Consider the following 20,448-nt stretch of genomic DNA (forward strand, 5'->3'; position numbering starts at 1 on the left):
TTAGTTTGATTCTGTCTGCCTACAATTCCCGCTTCCCGAAACCATATGTATGTGCAAAATGCACATACGGAAAAAACGTAGGGAAGTATTCCTATTTGCTGTTGTCGAAACCCTTTACGATCGTAGAGAACCGTGTCTCCAGGTGACCAAAGGCATTATCCATAGACAGGCTATAACTAACACTGGCTTACAAATTTATGTCGATTAAATCCTCCAGAGATCAAAGCTTGATTTTCCGGTGCAGATCGACTGCCTGATTCAAAAAACTAGACTCAAAATTGTTTTTAAGTGTAAAAAACGCTTTTCACCAATTTTAAGCCAATTTGTTTTTATCTCCAGTTCTGCCTAACCGATTTCGATAACTTATATTGCTTAAAACAGATAATTTTCCATTTTTCCCATACATGTTATAAGTATAAGTAAGTTATAAATCAATTCTTAAAAAATACACGCCTGAAAACCGAAAATAAATTTATAACTTTATCTTGAAGATGGAACACGAATCTAACAAGATATTAACCTTAACAGTCTGCCGGTAAAACTATTTCCTACGTGTGAGTCGAGAAGGTTAACCTCAACCTGCTTTTTATTATTATGTAAAGAAAATATAAAAAGATACAAAATGTCTGGCTTTGTCGGCTTTTTCTGTTTTTTCCTACGACGTCACTTTTTTCTCTGCTTATGCTGAATTCCTCCTTCTAGAACTGCCCATTCTTCCATCATTAAAATAATCCATAACGCGTTCTATACATTTCTGCTGCTGCTTTACTGCTCTACTGCTTTCTGATTTTCGGCTGATGTACTGCTTATCCTGCTGCTTCTCTGCTGATATACTGCTTATCCTGCTGCTTCTCTGCTTATGTTACTTCACAATCTTACATTAGTATTTTTCAAGCGGCTGTAAAACATATGATAAATGCTATTTGGATATGTCAACAGAGACAACAGGGGCTAAGTCTAGCAATTTGTTAAAACTTTGTCGAATTCTAACATCTATATTAGAATAACTATCCTTATAATATAGTGTATGGGAAAGTTGCAGAATGATCTATTTCTAATAATATAAACTATCGAAGACCGTAATCGGTTAAGCAGAACTGGAGATAAAAAATAAAATTGGCATAAAAACAGGTAAAGGGCGTTATTTACACTGTTTACACTGTTGGTACCACAACAAACATTTTAAGTCTAGTTTTTTGAATCAGGGAGTCGATCTGCGTCGGAAAATCAAGGTTTGATCTCTAGAGGATTTCATCAATTTAAATTTTTAAGCCAAAATAATTGTCTTCTGTCAAATGGATATGTAAAAACTTAGTGAGTTTTTAGAATAACAAAATGTATAATCAGATCGGGAATTCGACCTTGAATCCAACGACCAACGTTGATTTAAGATAATCTGTAACTTCAAAAATTGATTTTAAAATAAAAATTTCTTATCGATAGCCGACCATGGCGAAAAGCAACCCTGGTAACTGTGGTCTGTGTCGATGTGGCATCATTGAACATTGTTCACACATTTTACTTGATTCTACCATTTAAATATGCACTTACCAATGGCTCCAAAGCATTTACGAAATCTGATGCACTCAATTCCCTTGACGTCCTTTGAGATTCTCTCCTGGGTCAGAAAATTGGTTGGCAAGTAGTATATATAGATTTGAACACCCCATAGAGAAAGAAAGAGCACGGCTATCGCAATTCTTTCCTTCAAAGGGATAGCCAGTGGTGAGTTCTTTTTACAAAGCTGTATCTAAGATATTGAACGCACTTCGTTCTAAACGAACGCATAAGGAAAGGAAGAACAAGACAAACTTTAGACAAAACGGAAACACGCCGAGTTGGTTGCTATACGTACATAGCTTAAGTTATGCATTAAAAGTATGAAATAAATCCAATCAGAACTAAAAGGGATTGCTCGAGACTCCGAAACTGGTTTTAGTTACGTACTAATATTATCCGTTTGGATTAGGCTTAAAAACTTACCGTGACGATCCAGATCTGATTAAACACAGATATCCGATAGCATACTTGCTTTAACAGGAGTGCCACTAAAATCGCGGGCTGATTGCCTCAATGTCCTAATAATTGCCTAGCAGTTCACTGTGGTCGGGCTTGTATGGGAGCCGTGACCATAAATACTTCTAGAGGGGCTATCGCTTTGAAACTTGTACCAAAAATCTAGTAAAATGTTAAAAATATATAGGGCAAGAATTGGCCAGATCATACCACTATATAGGTAGGAATAATCGGGAAAAAAATGAAAGTTTACAAATTGAGGTTAGGTTACCGCTCGGCAACTTTCGGCACTTGAATTAACCATTCTCATATTCTTAAAATGCTTAAGAATATTATACACAAAGATTTTTTTGTGCCGAAGAATGCCATCACAACTCAAACTCTAACCAAACACAGAAAAGACAAACCAAGAGAGTTCACAATTATGTACAAAATACAATATTGATTTACACAAAACATACTACATACAATACTTTATATATTTTGTTGAAAAATGGAAGTTAACACCTTTATTTAAATTATTAAGCACTTTCATTGCACAAAAACTTGTTTTAAGGAGAGCTTCCCTTGAAAGTTGCTTACGCTAAAGTGCCCAGTGAATATCATGCTCTCTCTTTCGATGCTATTCTTGAAGAGGACAGATAGAGCAAAACAAAAAAATGAATAAATTCAAATAGCTAGACCAATTATAAATAAGAATTGGTACATTTAAAGTGAAAATTTTGACTTTGGTTTTAGCAATTTGAAAACGATCTCCCCTTGTCAAGGCAGTCGAATATTTTTAGAAAAGCTTGACTATCATTTTATCCAGTTAAAAAAACAAATACAAAATCCCTGGAATAATGGTATAGCGCGTATGGTTCATCACCAAATAAAGATGCAGATTAGCACAGTTACCTTTGTTAAGGAAAAATGCGGCCCAATGCTGTTATTTTTTTGCTGCCTAAGCTAAGCAAAAAATAAAAGGCCTTAATATATTATTTTTAATAAAAAACCTATTCCTCATTCGCACTACGCCATGTGTACCATCAGCGGTACTAGGTTTAGAAATTCGGAACGAGCTAGTCGGCACGACTGGAGTATTCGCTGATAAGTAATTTAAAATGAGTGAGCCCGCGGTTTCGTTGCGTTAAGGATTGACGAAACATTAATTTTAAGAACTTAACATATTTATTGTTCAAGGGGGCTGGCTTAAGGGTGGCAGGGGCGCTTGAACTTTTTTTTTCATTTTTATCATTTTTCAAGATTTATACATGATTTTTATATTTTTACATTGCAGAAGGATTTTAACAACCAAATTCTTGACATAATATCGGACATAGACATAAATATAAAAGCGCAAGAAAAAATAACTCAGCTAAAAGAGCAAGAACTGGAACTCATAAAAAAACAAAACGAGCTGGCAAACCAAATTCATCAGCAACAAATCTTAGCTCAGCAGCTAAGTGCTCAAAACAGATTTAAACAAAGTCAACAAAGTCAAAGTGGAACCCTCGACCCACAAAGCCACCACCAAACTGAGCGCGATTTATCAGCCCCGATATTTAATCAAAAGAATACCGTTGTCAGAGTAAGTATCATCTGCAATACATCGTACTTTTGCCTGCCTACGCAGGCAATTTCTACTTCTACGTTTTTACTTATTTTTAAGCTCTAGAAAACTGGGTAATTGTCTAGTAGTGTTCATTTTTTAAAGGCAAACACCAAAAACTAATTACAGGCGCGATGAATAATTAAACTAAATCCAATCAAATTTAAAATTTTGACCTGATTGTTTTATGGCGTACACATTACAAAGGAAGAAAACGAAAGTTTTAGGTCATTAGCTTTTAAACTAAGCTTGCAAGCGGACTCAACTCGTTGCATATATATCCACTCGTTACTTAATAGATCAACTCGATACTTAATAGATGGGAAATTTCTGCTTTAATGCTTTACAACTTCTAGCCAGTTTTATAATAACCTCTGCAAGGGTTTCTCTTGGCGGTAGCTTGTAGTATTTACAAAGTTTTTAGTTTTAGTTTTAGTTTTAGTCATTCAAAATGAAAAGCAAAATTAAACTAGATTCCTAATAAACAAGCGTTTCAGCTCCAAATTCAGCACCGCACCGCCTGTAGCTTCGTTTTCGTCTTCACGTTCACCTCCGCTAGCTCCGTGAACGCAGAACATTCAACCTATTTGGGTGCGCGAAGAGTATATACAACCGCGTCTGGTAGCACATGACAGTTCAAATGAGTGAGATGTGCTCTGTTTAGAGCAAAGTTTCTATAATTAGTGCTTTTGAGAAAATTTTGTGTGCTCACATTACGCACTATACACATAATGTATATGGCTTTTATATGTGGGCACATATAAATCTGTATGCGGAGAAGCGTAAATTATTTTTTTGATTTCTGTGTGTGCTTATAAAATTTAATGGATACGGACACCTTTAAATTGCCTTATTTTTGAATAATATTTCAAGTTGAAACGCATTGTGTTATTACAATTAAAATGAATTGCATAGTAGAGAAAAAAAGGGGCTTCCGACCAAGTGATCTTGTTGATAATAGAAATCGTCAACTCTTATTAAGGCTCAGTAAACAGCTGTGGCAGAAAAACAATGTACTGTAATTCCTTTCAATATTTTTGTGTTTTAAAACGTTTTTTTATTTTCTCTTTATTTAACGTATAATGTAAAATCAGATACACTGTCTTTCTATTTGCATAAATTGCATGCCACATGAGGTTAGGTATAGATTAATTTTTAATTATTTAGGAAACCTCAAATGTATCAAAGACGGTTGATTTGCGCAAAATATTCACTCCTGCGACGGATTCCAGTGAAATTTTACCGAAAAATCGTAAGTAATAAAAATAAATAAAAAAGGTGATACGTAAAAGTTGTCTTTGACAATCATTATATGGGCACCCTTATAACATATACTAATAAACGCTTCCTTCAGTTGTTTTTATGCTAAGCTTAGGAGGCGTTCCTAGCTTGCTAAAAAAAGCTTTCAATGCCTTATCAAATAAAAGTTGGTTACGTATCGCCTTTAAATTTAAATTCTAGCGAAAAATATTTTATATTCAATCTTAAATAGGAAAGCTTTATGCCTCGTCTGCATTTTATTCTCCATCACTACACCCTACTGTGGAAGACCAAGTTGAGCTAGCGCGAAGAATATCACATTCATTAAGTGATATCAGTAACCAAACCTCTAAGGGTCAGTCAATGTATGTCAATCGCAAGAATCGCTCAGACAAATGGGTTCATGAAGGTAGATCTCAAGGTAATGTTCTTATTAAATGGTTTTTATTGTTATCTTTAATATATCCGGTTCTCACAATTCTGTTTGCTGTTATAATGATTAAAGAAGAAAAAAAACTACTTTTTGCACACCCATTTTAACTTAAATGACGGCAAGGTACTGTGTACCAGGGCCATATTTTCCGAAGCTTGTGGGAATTTTTTAAGGAAATTGCTTAAAATATAACATTTATATAAATACATACTAATCTTATTTAACAGCTGTTACTCCTCAAATTTATTCGTTGTATTTGTAGATCAAGGAAACGTTGCACTCGGTCCGGGTTAGGTACATAAATGTACAGAAATCCGTTTGAAAAAAAATGAAAATATTTTAATACCCTTAATAATTTGGCATATTCGGCTAGGGATGGGAGAAAGCGCGTTTAGGTTTAGTTTGGCATCGATTTCCTACTCAATATTTGGCGCACCCCCTCACTATCGTGCGTAACTCGAAACTGCTTTATGGCAGGGCATTAACCAACACATTTAAAAAATATCACTGACACAACTAAAGCATTCAAAGTAGAATCTGGGAAAATACCTAGTGTGTAATTTAATTTTTATACCCTTGCAGAGGGTATTATAATTTCAGTCAGAAGTTTGCAACGCAGTGAAGGAGACATCTCTGACCCTATAAAGTATATATATTCTTGATCAGCATCACTAGGCGAGTCGATCTAGCCCCTGTTCGTCCGTTTATATGCAAACTAGTCTCTCAGTTTTAAAGCTATCTGCATGAAACTTTCCCAAAAGTTGTCTTTCTATTGCAGGTAGTATATAAGTCGGAACGAGCCGGATCGGACGACTATAGCATATAGCTCACAAAGGAACAATCGAAAAAATAAATGAAAAAATTATAACTTTGCTGTTTTTGAATTTTTTGTTTAGTTCTTCGACATTTACTAATGGTAAAATATTTCCGATTTAAATTTCATCAAAATCGGACGACTTTAGCATATAGCTCCCATAGGAACAATCGGAAAAATAAATGAAAAAAATTATAACTTTGCTGTTTTTTAATTTTTTGTTTAGCATATAGCTCCTATAGGAACAATTGTTGCCGTACACTTATGCCTTTTCAGCTTAGATGCAGCTTTAGTTGTTAAATCATTAAAATTTTGATTTATTTGTGTATATGCTTTAAAACAAAAAAGGAAGCAAACTTCGGCAAGCCGAAGTTCATATACCCTTGCAGCTATTTCAAAAACTAAATACTCTTGAAAGCGTTAAAATTATGATTTACTTGCGTGTATGTTTAAAAACATTGAAGCTATGATGATTTGCAGCTTATTTATTAGATAATTATTTTATATATTTTTATTATTTCTATGGGAGCTATATGATATAGTCGTCCGATTTTGATGAAATTTAAAACGTAATTCTAAATTATTTAACCATTAAAAAACAGCAAAGTTAAAATTTTTTTTATTTATTTTTCCGATGGTTCCTATGGGAGCTATATGCTATAGTCGTCCGATCCGTCTCATTCCGACTTATATACTACCTGCAATAAAAAGACAACTTTTGGGAAAGTTTCATGCAAATAGCTTTAAAACTGAGAGACTAGTTTGCATATAAACGGACGAACAGGGGCTAGATCGACTCGCCTAGTGATGCTGATCAAGAATATATATACTTTATAGGGTCGGAGATGTCTCCTTTACTGCGTTGCAAACTTCTGACTGAAATTATAATACCCTCTGCAAGGGTTGAAAAAGGTATGATGATTTTTAGTTAAATTGTTCGATCGTTCCAATGATAGCTATATGATATCGTTTTGCGATTTTAATTAATTAATTAAAATCGTACATCTGAACTATAAAACTGTTGCTATTTTCAAAAGAATATTAAAAAATATTTAATTTTTTTTAAGCCGAAATTCATATACCCTTGCAGATTTTGGAAAAATTACATTTTCTTGAAAGCTTTGAAATTGTGAACATTAAAGCTATGATGACTTGCAGCTCAATTATGAGATTGTTCCTATGACAGCTATATGATATCATTTTCCGATTTTAATAAAATTAAAAGCGTCATTCTGAGCTGTCAAATTATTAATAAGTTAAAAAAATTTGTAAGAAAAATTCAAAATAGAATAATTACCTATATCTCAAATTTTTGTTTTATATTTTTTTTTATTTTTTCTATAGGAGCTATACCGTAATTCTGAAATAATTAACCGTTACCTATATATCGAAGAGCTAAAAAAACAAAATAAAAACAGCAAAGTTATAATTTGTTTTTTTATTTTTCCGATTGTTCCTATAGGAGCTATCCGAGCCGGATCGGACGACTTTAGCAAACTCATATATCTCCTGTTCCAACATCTTACATTGCAACTTTAACTTTATTAGCAATCTGAGGACTAACAGTATAACTTTTAATCGAAGCTACATTTAGTACTAAAAGTACAGATAACCATTTCCTATAATAACTAAAGAAGTCGAAGCCGTTGGAATCTTATCAGATTAAAACATTCAGATGTGAGAACCTGATATTAAGGGATAACAATATTTATATTTTTCTAACTTTGGGCACTTTTTAAATAGAACAAAATGTTAACTTAATAAATAAACGCAATTTTTACTTCTTTCTTTAATATTATCAACATAAAATTAGATACAGTAAGCACCTGAGTTCTTTTTTTATGTACATATACAATCATTTACATATTTAGGAAATGAGTGCACAAATGACGCTATAAATCCATGTAAAGAGAATTCTGAAACAAATTCCACATTGGAAATTAAAAATTTGGAAAAAATACCGCTAAAGCTCATAATGAACCCAAACGGAAAAGTCCGTGATTATAATTCGCTCAAAGAATTAATTAACGTTGAAACTGGGCTTTTATCGCCTGACAACTGCGCTGAACTAATAACTGCACTTCAACTTCATCAAGGACGAGGTAACTTATTAAAATTTAAATGTAAGCTGAATATAAAACTCAATATTATACAATTTTAATTGAGAAAATGAAAGGTATATTTTTATTTTATATTAAATGAAACATGGCACACTTTTAAGGAGGTAGAAAACTAGTGACTTCGTACAGGGCGGACTACCAATTTACCTTAACTTGTTTCCTTGAACTATATATGAGAAAAATGTTGCATAAATATTTGTATATGTAATCTTTTATTTAACTGATAACAGAAGTTGTAGTTGTTCTTAGAGATTATGGAATATATGACTTTTAATATTTAACTATTTCGCAGCCCTCAAATTAAAAAAAACTACGTGAGCACTAATATCTAATTAAAAATTTCAATATGATTCTTTTCAATCTGTTTACGATCAAGTGACATAAGGAGTTGGCTTAATTATATAGTGCCCGCTGTACGCTGTCCAAATGCATAGCTCTGATGAACTGTCTAAAAACCACGTCCCACAAAACACCATCCACCATCCATAAGGTTTAGCCGTAGTTCAAATTTCCCAGATCCTAGATGGCGGAATTAACGTTTCTAACCTCATGATTGTAGCCGGTATTTAACCGATGTTTTTTTTTTGGAACTATAAAGTCTTGGGCGAAAGATCTTGAATTAACTGGCGATTATCTTAGTCTCAGTGAACCTGAGGAGGTTACCGCTCATCCAAGAGCAATTTGTGCACAGATAATATGTAAGCCATTATTTAAAAGTGCAGATAACCATTTCACCACTAATCCGTAGCATTTAAAAAACAAAAGCATGTGGGCGAATGATTAATACAGTGTGAACATTGTGTAGTGCTGGTTAATATCGGCCTGTCGGAAAATGTCCTAGATAGAGTGAACATTATGTAGTGCTGGTTAATATATCGGTCCAATACTGTGGGATCTTAGTTCAAGAGCTGAGGCCATTTATGGCTTCGTATGCGTTGCTAAATCTGGTCCCGTTGCTTCTTGGATTGAGTTGGTGACGGACAAATTTTGGCGAGACACTATGATTTAATATGAAGATAAAGAAGTCTACGAAGACGCATATTATCTCTTTGAGCCGATACTGGTGCGAGAGAATGTAGCCGATGAATCGCGAGGGCAGCCTGGATGGGCTCAGTAAGACTGGCCTATAATAGACGAACTCACGTTCTTTCCAATGTACGTTATTTTACTCACTGAGCCCAATTTGGTTTGCCAGCTCAAGGAGAGAGAGCGAGAGGCAATTAGCTTGCGAACACTTTTCGTCGAGACCTTTTCTTTTAAAACAGAGCTTTAGCTCTTGACGGGGTAAAATTAACGTGACGATCGAACCTTCAACACCAAATTACTTTTGTAATAGGCACGCCGCTTTGAAATCTTATCCGTAATTATTTTACTTAAATAAATTATATCAAGGAAACGAAAATAGGCCTTAAAAATTTCTTTTAACAATACACAATACGTATCCGTGGCCTTAGTCGTTTGGAAGTTGTGGGCGTTTGAAATCTATATTTTTAGCCGTTTTCCCGGTAAACTAGCGGGTTTTCCAAAGAGTGGTAGAGCACAAGTTTTCAGCTTGAGCTGCTTAAAACAGTAAAATTGGTTTTAGGACCAAGACTTCGCTGTATTAAAGCGAAACAAACGAACGAAGGACATTGCAAAAATGCTGTCTCCAATCTTTCGCTTAGCTCTAGCTGGATCTTCTTGATGCTCATCAAAGTATTGTTCATGAGCTGATTGATGTGGCGAACTGCCGGCTTCTTCTCTATACACGATGAGATCAGTCCGTCTATCAAATTTGCCAAGTCAAGCACTAGCTCGACTGGGGGCTTTTGGCACTTAGTCTTCTTGGCCTGCTTATCGGGGCTTGTAGGAGCATCCCTGCTCCTTTTCCGCGTCTCGCTTTCGCTCAAATGGGAACGCCTTAGGCCGTGGCGTCCATCAGTAGGCCTCGTTTTTGCGCCTCTTCCCGCTAACCCTGTCTTCGACTCCTTGTGTGTTAATGCGGTACGAAACAGATCGCCCGGTGGCCGAGAAATTTCCTTCCGGCGCCCGATGGGGGTTTCGCCGCCCTGTTCGGTCCCCAGAGCCCTTTTTCTGGTTCCGTATCTTATCAGATGGGTGAAACTTAACAGCTTAATAGCTGAACAAGTTTGTCTGAATAGCTATTGTGTGTCCGTAGGTGTTGTAGGTGCTAGGCCGAAGGTTTTTTTAATCAACTTTATTTAGTATAAGTTAAGTGAAAATATAAACATAATATTTACAGCGGTATAAAAGAAATCGAGTAAAGGTGTATAGGTGAGTAGAAGGGGTGGGTAATTGGGAGAGTCGCGAAAGAAGATCCTGAATCCCTGCGGTACTACCGCAAGACATTGCTTCGCAGGGTCAGGGTGAGCACTGTGTTGCAGCTCTCCCATGTGCTTCTAGCCGCCTTTCGTGCTGTTGCCGCTCTGTCACCTAAGTCGCTTCATGACCACCGATGCGAAGTTGCCGATCCGGTCCCAAAACCTTTAGCCCGAAATCAACTGGTACCCTTGAATCGTTGGGTTCCCGATATCCTCAAGAAGGCCTTCTCGGTCGCGGTCGAACCGTGGGCAAGTAAAAATTAATTGCTCAGCTGTTTTCTCGACGCCGAAGATAGGGCAGTTGTGGTCGTTTTCTTTTCCCTGTTTTGCCTCCATTTGTTTACGTATGTATGATCCTAAAGGCCAAGAGTCCTTTCGTCGACTTTTGGCAGCGTCTCTGCCACCTTTCCATCATCCTTCCGCGGGCGTTAGCCTGTTCGCCTCTAAGATCAGGTGCACAGTCCTCCCAACATCTTGAGCACAAAGTTGATCTCCTTTGCCTCAATTGCCAGCAAATCTACAGGGACCCTGCCAGCTATGACGTGGTCTGCGTCATCCGATATCGTTGGAAGCCAGAGCAAACTCTAAGCGTACAAAACCTGTCCATAGATTTCAGAACCTTCATGTACGTCTGACTACCAGCAGCGTCGGCCCACCGTGCCGATTTAAAGGCATTCCTGATGTCTAGTGTCACGGCAAAGCAGTACTCCTTACGGTCTCCCTGCTGCCATCTTACTCCTTCAATTTGCCACCGAAGCAATGTCCTTCGCCGTCGCGAGTGCATCGACCGTGGATCTCGCTTTCGTAAAGCGAAACAGCATTGGTGAGAGGTCTCGCGCAGCGGATACGGCTTTGTGCATTCTGTGCCGATGAAGATCCCGAACGCCCTTTCATCAAGCATACCGGCCTGTAGGTCAACGGATCCTCCGGTGGATTGTTCAGCTTAAGTGGCAGAACCAACTTCTGGGTCTTCCATCGCTTTCCGTGAGGCACTGGTTGAAGGCGCTGGCGAATGCTTTAGGGTGCTTAATCGTTGCCATCTTAACCGCAATGTCTGGAATTCCAACAGGTCCTCGTGCTTTACCTGACGGCATATCCATAGCGACCTTTCGGGTTTCTGCCCAGGCATTAAAGTCTCCTGCGATGACCACGTTTTGCATTTCCCTTCCATCGTGCAACAACTTGTCCAGGACCGCTGAGTATTCTTGGAGAGAAAAGCGTGGTGGTACGTAGCAATTATAGATTCACAGGTTGCTGACTTCCGCCCGGTACTCACGTTTTTAGGTGGGCTTGATCCATACGTCAGAATCGCAGCAGACTTTGTCGCGTGCAGTATATAGTCTGTACCGGGTATTTTCCTGTTGGGTTCGCTGATAAGCGTTACGTCCACCTGGGTATCCCGCAGGGTCTAACTTAGCAGATCTTGCGCAGCCTCGCTTTTACTTCGCTGGTGGTTTGTTGCTCATAAGGAATCTCCTGCTGCCTGCTATGTGCTACGCTTCTCTTAGCGCTGATAGCCTCTTGTGATCAGCTCGCTACTTTTTGTCCGGGTTGCCCGCACTTTAGAAAGCAGTCTAAAGTCTAGCTTTAGGCTCTTGCACCGAGCCGCTATGTGACCGAACTGCAGGCACTTAAAGCACCTAGGCTTCGAATGGCTCTCCTTGATCCTGCATACAGTCCATCCCAACTTTAACTTGTTCTTGGCAATGAGCGCTTTAAGGCAGGTCAAAGGCTTCTAACTTTCACTGTGCTCGCCGCTACTGATCCACCAGCGCCTTTGACAGGTCCGTTACCAATGGGTCCAAGTCGCTGACCGCCAGGAATTGCATTATCGAATCCTCTGATAGGGTTCGCACAGCCGCTGCACCGTACATAACTGCTGCTTAGTCCTGCTTCATCAGCGCCGCGCTCTTGTCGCCATCTCTGTCGAGCTCAAGCAGAAGGTTGCCGCTTGCGGTGCGGCGAAACATATGTACGCTCTTGCTCAGATCTTGCAGCTGACCATCGCTGCGCCTGGTGACCATTGCCAAGACTTCGCTGAGGTTTTTCCTTTCGCCTCGACAACTACGGCATCGGGCCGCCGTGTATTGCGGGCTTCTTTTCTTTGCTCGGCCCTATTCCACTCGGGGGATTTGTTGGGGCTCGGTTCCGCTGCTGGCGAGTGCCGGTGTTCCTGTGTGTGTGTAGACACAAACATTTGCATAATCGATCCTCTGCCGCTGCTCGGCCGCAGCTTGTCATTTATCGCTGCAATAGTCACACATCAAAACAATGAGCAGCTGTTCTGTAGCGCGTACTTGCGTCGCCAAGTATAAACGGAATTCTGCTTCATTGCGTCTATATATATTTTCTTTTATATTTAATTTTATTTATTCAATCTTCTCTCGACTAACAATAAGTATTCAAATCTTAACTTAACTATGGTATTTACCTTACTTAAATGTCCCTAGTTGGGGAGGGGAATAGGTCGTTTCACCAAAAACTAATACGGGTATGACATTACATTGTTCGTCTCATTCATTGACAGATTTATTGAAGCTCAGAGAAAGAGACAACTGTATGGGTACTACTTGAGATTTTTTGGTAATAAGTTCAGGGTCACACTGCCTTTTTAACGTTTAATTCAAAACTTTATTGTTTGGTTTATTATATTGTGTTTATCCCGCTGACTTTAACGTTTAAATGGTTTCAGTTTTTACACCCTTGCAGAGGGTATTATAATTTCAGTCAGAAGTTTGCAACGCAGTGAAGGAGACATCTCCGACCCTATAAAGTATATATATTCTTGATCAGCATGACTAGTAGAGTCGATCTAGCCATGTCCGTCTGTCCGTCCATCTGTCCGTCTGTCCGTCTGTCAGTCTGTCCGTCTGTCCGTCCGTTTATATGCAAACTAGTCTCTCAGTTTTAAAGCTATCTGCATGAAACTTTCCCAAAAGTTGTATTTCTATTGCAGGTAGTATATAAGTCGGAATGAGCCGGATCGGACGACTATAGCATATAGCTCCCATAGGAACAATCGGAAAAATAAATGAAAAAAATTATAACTTTGCTGTTTTTTAATTTTTTGTTTAGTCCTTCGACACTTAGTAATGGTTTAATATTTTCGATTTACGGTTTAAATTATATCAAAATCGGACGACTATAGCATATAGCTTCCATAGGAACAATCGGAAAAATAAATGAAAAAAATTATAACTTTTCTGTTTTTTAATTTTTTGTTCAGTTCTTCGACATATGGCAATGTTTAATTATTTCAGAATTATGGTTTAAATTATATCAAAATCGGACGACTATAGCATATAGCTTCCATAGGAACAATCGGAAAAATAAATGAAAAAAATTATAACTTTTCTGTTTTTTAATTTTTTGTTCAGTTCTTCGACATATAGCAATGGTTAAATATTTCAGAATTATGGTTTAGATTTTATCAAAATCGGACGTCTATATCATATAGCTCCCATAGAAATAATAAAAATATATAAAATAATTGAGCTGCTAATCTTCATAGCTTCAATGTTTTTAAACATATACGCAGTAAATCCTAATTTTAATGTGTTCAAAAATTCTTGCAATATCTGCAAGGGTATATGAACTTCGGCTTGCCGAAGTTTGCTTTCTTTCTTGTTAGATACAATTTTGCACATTGTATGTAATGTAGCGGCCCGGTGGTATTTCATTGAATAGTATTTTTACATCAAAATCCGGTTCATATTTTTTACTATCGGGTATCGGTTTTGACAATTTTCTTCATTCATTGCTTATTGGAATAGTCATAGGTTGTCTTGCTAGCACTACATGAAGCCAACAATGTAGTGTCATAACTCCATAAATAAATCACTCTCTCCACCATTTTTATACCCAAGCGGCCAAATAAAAAATGAGTCATGGAGTGCTCCGATAACAGCCGATCGGAACAGATGTGGCTCGTCAAAACATAAACAAAGTCAACAAGTCAACCATCTTTGATTTTGTTATCGGAAGGTTCAGGATCAGGATTATCAGACATTTGAAAATTCCTAACGGATTTTCAGGGATGGACTGTGTGGAAAGAGGGTTCCGTCAAAAAAACATCGGTTAACTAAAATAAGTCTTAAAAAAGTCCGTCATAGTCTGTTAAATTTGAACGGCGGACTAACTGTGGTATTTTTGGAACGGCAAAACCTAATAAACCTTCCGTTTGACGGATGGTGAATGGTGGATTTTTCTCTGTAAGGAGGCGATATTAGACTGTCGTAGCTTACGCTGAGCTTAGTAAAGCGATTGGTTCTGAAAAAGGATTGGGAGCTTAACGCTTCCACAACAGACTTTTTCAAAAATTTTGAAATGATTCTTATTTGTTACATAATAACTAGTTCTTAGCGTTTAAAAAACTTTTTTTGTATGTTGTAATGGTGCACCAAAAAACTGATTAGCTCTTAGTATTGTTGTAAACATCAATAATTGGCTTTCGCCCACCTACTTAAAGTGCTTTTAGTGCCACGGCGACCAATAATGGCTCAGGAAACATCAGAAAACTAATTTTTGTGCTAGACTTCCTATAAAATCCTGTCACCGACAGTAGTAGATAAGTAGAGAATATATATAAGCTAAATAGCTCCATGTTATTCAAATGATACTAAAAAAAAAACAAATATTTTCAATAAATTTGGTTCTAATAGTTTTTATGAAAAATAGCCTGGCTTGGCTTTGTTGGTTGCCCAACACCAGGAACAGGGAGAAAGAAAAGCAAGCCTGCATTTAAATTATTGGCTAAAGAAATTTATTAGTTCCCATTATTTAGCTAGGATGCATTGGCTCACAGGGTTTGATAAAACTAAGACTAAATATTTAGGCTTATGGACCAGGTTCAAAACTTGATTTGAGGACAGTTTTGTTATGTTAATATTATTACAAATGTTATTATACTGGTTTACATTTTTAATTTAAACATTTGCATTGCTTCATTATTGACGCTCCCTCCGCCGCCGCCTCTGCCTCCGCCTCCGCCGCCGCCGCCGCCGCCGCAACCAACGCCTTCAATTGGGGTATAACCAACCGCTAACGACATATATGTAGGTGCCGAACTTTTTGCGAAGCGCCGCAGAAAGGCCGACAATTGGATAGTCGATGAGACCCATGCAGGCACTCAAAATCATCCGTCTGGTATTCCAGATTATCAGCAGTATCATCAAAAGCCGGCAATTTCACCAAACATTTTGCCCGCATATTCTGACGCGGGTAAACATCGAGTTCAACTGAATATACATCAAAATCAGTTGATCGAGAAGTATTCAAAGCCCGGACTCCAGGTCGTTCAGTCTCCTTGGGAAGCAGCTTTACAAACTGGTTCAGCAAGCTCTGCGTTTTTGGAGGATAACAAAGGTCAATGTTTTTCGCCAACCGTGTCACCAACTCCGTATTTCCATGGCGGTAATATCGATTTAAGGGATGCTGTGGAGTCTACGCATAATAATGCTCAGAATCAATATACAAATGTATGCTTTATCCAATTGTTGTACAAAACTAACAGTTTCTTCTCACAGGATAATGCTTCTTCACCGCAATCAACCAACGTACGCTCGAACCCGCAAAGAGATCTTGCTTATACACCATGCGTTGCCCAGGGCTGGGGAGGTCGTAATGTGGAACTACCTAAAGGTTAGTATCGAGCTCATTGACCAGTTCATGATTATTTACAAACTCTATAAATGATTATATATTCAAACAGCTCTTAAAGTGTCCTGGCTTAAAACTTGTTGACAACTATTCGATTAAGGGAATAATGTATTGATTAATGAACAATGTTGGCTTAATTAGAATATAAGTCCTTCACTATCATTAAGAAATATAGGCTATATATACGGGTTATACTAGTATATAGTACAAGGACATTATTCAAGGTGTTGGCCACCGTTTGATTTGACTTTCTTTGGCTTTTTGATTTGGCAAAAGAACTCTTTATATTTTGAGCTCAAGAACACATAAAGACAATTTTGAATACCTTGATCTGTAGTAAAGCCTTTGCCAATAAGGAAACTCAGCATCGTTCTAAAGAAATGGTAATCAGAAGGGGCCATGTCTAAGCTTACTGCGGATGAGTTCCAACTTTTATGAAAAACAGTTTTATTGTTGGCTTAAAAACCCATTTTTTGACCAGTAGCAACCTGACTTGTATGAATCCTGCTGCCTTACACGTTCGGAATTTGTTGATTGAGACACTTGAACTTTCGTAATTAAATGTGTACGCCAATTTCCGATCTGAGCTAACAATCTTGCGAGTATTTCGCCCATAGTACTATCACCTTTTTCTTCAGAGTTTCTTTTTTGCCTTTAGTGCACATGTCCGCCTACCTCAAGCGCCCAGAGATTCTTCTTCCTCCTCCCGGTCGTTACCGAGCGTGCATTTGGGAACACGCTCTGTGAAAGGCGCAGGAAGGCAAGCGCCGAATTAGTATTTTAGTTTCAGAGTTGGCGCCGAGTTGGTATTTAATTGGCGGATCATGTTTTGCAGTGTGCCTTGGCTTACGCATTTTGGCTTATTTAAGGGGGTCTTCTAGTCTCGAGGCGAGAAAATGGGTGGCTAAGTTTTTTCATTATTTAAAGATAGTTCTTTTTGGACTTGTACATTTTGTTTTTAAACTTGAAAAAAGTCTACTACGTTTTCCACAGGCAGATTTTTTTAAATTGCAATTGGCAAAATTTATGCAACTACTCAAATCGGACTAGTTGTTGTAAAAAAGTCTTACTCAGCAGCTAATAAACACAACTGTCGTGAAAACGCATTTAAAGGTAAATTACGGTATATAACTTGAATGAAATAGGTACCTTCGGGTATCTGAAAACATTATTTGTACAAAATCCTTTTTGCAGCGTATTTCCAGACACATATAGATCAAAATAAGAAAAAAAAAATCGAAATCGAACGACGCTATAGATATTTTAATTTTGTGTGCCCTTTTTTGTATGGGCTCGACCGTGTGCATTCTTTGAAACATCTAAATTTCGATATATATGCGTTTATGGTTAAAAACATTGAAGCTAGGTTAATTATTCGATCGATTCTATGGAAGCTATACGATATCCTTTTCTGATTTGAATAAAATTAAAAGAGTAATTCTAAAGTATTTAACCATTACTATAACTAAACAAGAAAGGAAGCAAACTTCGGCAAGCCGAAGTTCATAAACCCTTGCATCTATTGCTATAATATTCTTTAAAGCATTAAAATTAGGATTTACTTGCGTGTATGTTTAATAGCATTGAAGCTATGATGATTTGCAGCTCAATTATTTGAGTTTCTATGGCAGCTATATGATATTGTTTTCCAATTTTAATAAAATTAATAGCGTAATTCTGAACTGGCAAATTATTTAATAGTCAAACGGAATTTCCTATGGGAGCTTTATGCTATAGTCGTCCGATCAGGCTCGTTCCGTCTTATATACTACCTGCAATAAAAAGACAAATTTTGGAAAAGTTTCATGCAGATAGCTTTAAAGCTGAGAGACTAGTTTGCGTAGAAACGGACGGACAGACGGACATGGCTAGATCGACTCTCCTAGTGATGCTGATCAAGAATATATATACTTAATAGAGTCGCCTCCTTCACTGCGTTGTAAACTTTTGACTGAAAATATAATACTCTATGTAAGGGTATAAAAAGGCAGAACAATTTTGGTTTCCAATGTTTTGGCCTTTGGACAGCAGTACTCAGGCTACCAAAAAAAATGCTGCTCAAAAATAATTTCTTGAGTTATTTCTGAATTTTTCATAAATTCCAAGTCCGGAACCAATTTGTAAAAAATTAATATCGAAAAATTTCGAAATATCGATTCTAAAAACTTCTAACTAGGTTGTTTTTTCATTCATCGAATATAACTGATGTTTTTATGTTATAAGCGGTTATATTTATATAAATTATATTTAAATTTTTAAAGTATTCTATTAACAATCGTTATAAAAACCCTACATAACCTTTTTTGCATACATTAAACGTAAAATTCAACAATCCTACCGTCAATGTTTGTTTTCGTTTTTACTTAAGTTCTAAAGAACTTTCTGCCTATAGAAGAATATTTTTAAGCGTTTTTGCTTGGGATCCAATCCCGTTAAAATTCTTATTACAATTTTACTTTGGTTTATTTAGTAATTCGAATATTTCAGAGTCTCATTCCCAATATGGCAAAGCAGATGACAGTAACCATAGCTGTATTCATTTATTATATGAAAATAACCTGACCACGAATTTTGCTGTTGATGTACAGAATCGATTACATGAACTTGAAAAATTTCAAAATTACTTTTTAAGACACAAATGTCTTGAAATAGAAATGTTACGAAACAAAGAAGATTCTGGCGATTCTTTTCGATACGCTTATCAAAACCCTAGCGATTTTACGCCAAAGCCCGAATTTGAAATATTTAAAAGTGATGACCAAAATGTCAAAAGGGAAACTGATGAAAAAGTTAATGTTCGTGAGTTAATACAATCCTTTGAGCAACATAATACAACGGAATTCAACCAAGTCGGACAAGCCACAACACCTACAGCAAACAATGAAGGCAAGGTTAAAATGTTTGTAAATGTTTCTGTGTCAATATATATGTTTAAAATCGGTTGATTTTGACAGAAATGGTTTTTGGAATATTGCATGTTAAAGAACAAAGAAAAATTTTCGTTCTATAACAACTATTTTTGTGTAACAAGAAGCACCTCTAAAAATTCGTTCAAAAAAATAGTAGCCTCTCATTTTTATATTTTATTAAGAAACAGAGCAGAAACAGGACTATAATCTATGTGGCCATAATGTTAAATTGATACACTATATCTGTGCCAGTCTGGTACCATCTAAAAATGTTACGATTTAATATTGAATAAAAAATCTGAATTAAATTAATTTTTTTTGTTTTTTCTACATTTTTTACAGGATTATATGTTCCAAAAGAACTATCACTTTCAAGCTATGCAGCACCCCCAAAACAGTATGGAGGACCCGAGCAGCCCTTCAACTTACAAAACTACGAATCTACACGCTCTTTACCGACAGCTAACTTTATTTCTAACGAAAATCCAACTACTGGAAGAAATGAATTTCCATTATCAAAACCGTTAAAATCTGGATTTAGTACATTACCACCAAAGCAGCAGCTTTACGCACCAACTAGCTACCAAAGAAAACCAGTTGGGTCCGAAAGCATTGCGCCTCAGGTCAACTTTAACCCCACGCCTTTGTCTTTCGACAAATTGGCTAGGTATGAGCAGCATGACAAAAAAAACTTGACTGGTCCAAACCCACATTATCTTAATGTACAACAAAGTTCGTATGTACGCAATACTTCACCAATACCATTTGGAATTGCTTCCAATGAACAGACGTCCCGATCTCCAAGTTCAATTGGCTCCATGGGTTCCCCCTACTGTCATCTGCCAACAACTGGACCTTCTAAATGTGGACCATTAACGAGCAGCTCGGCTTCTCCAACGTTGAACCAGGGTCAAACCTTTAACAAATGTGCCAGAGGCTGGGGAGCAACCCAAAACAACCAACAGCCCTATCAAAGTACATACTCCTTACCAGTAGCTGGAAACTTACCATACTCTGACTTTTAGAGGATGTTAAAAACTTTAACGATTTGCGACATATTTACATAAAATTGTAACAATAATAATATTCACTGTGTTTGTTTTTTTGGTTCTTTTTTTCAAATAATAATGGTACCACATCGAAAATCTATTGCAATTATTTCTATCTGCCTCTATTAAAATATTTACTTAAGAGTGATATTCGATTGATAAGTACATCATTTGTACATTGTGTGACAATCTGCTGCGATGGTCGCTAAAAGAAAAGAGTATGCATGTACATACTAACCCGTTAACAAAATTAATTGGTGTTTTTTGCGTACATAAC

The 20,448-nt window shown here is 37.0% G+C and overlaps 1 protein-coding gene across 7 annotated transcripts in view; it reads left to right on the forward strand.

Moving 5' to 3' along the window:
* The window catches only part of LOC108145281, a 37,110-nt gene extending 16,902 nt beyond the window's left edge, over positions 1-20,208 (forward strand). For 3 of the 7 annotated variants that reach the window (XM_017270586.2, XM_017270581.2, XM_017270582.2), the window contains 7 exons: positions 3,296-3,586; positions 4,775-4,859; positions 5,100-5,288; positions 7,986-8,216; positions 15,614-16,032; positions 16,081-16,195; positions 19,465-20,208. In XM_017270586.2, the coding sequence (XP_017126075.1) occupies positions 3,296-3,586; positions 4,775-4,859; positions 5,100-5,288; positions 7,986-8,216; positions 15,614-16,032; positions 16,081-16,195; positions 19,465-20,147 (2,013 nt within the window). In that variant the 3' untranslated portion in view covers positions 20,148-20,208. Of the gene's footprint in view, positions 1-3,295; positions 3,587-4,416; positions 4,621-4,774; positions 4,860-5,099; positions 5,289-7,985; positions 8,217-15,613; positions 16,033-16,080; positions 16,196-19,464 lie in introns of those variants that run through there. The other 4 variants (XM_017270583.2, XM_017270587.2, XM_017270584.2 and 1 more) reach the window with 4 other exon arrangements.
* Positions 20,209-20,448: the final 240 nt, after the last annotated feature.

This window comes from Drosophila elegans, unplaced genomic scaffold (genome assembly GCF_018152505.1).
Source record: "Drosophila elegans isolate 14027-0461.03 unplaced genomic scaffold, ASM1815250v1 contig_349, whole genome shotgun sequence".
NCBI lineage: Eukaryota > Metazoa > Arthropoda > Insecta > Diptera > Drosophilidae > Drosophila > Drosophila elegans.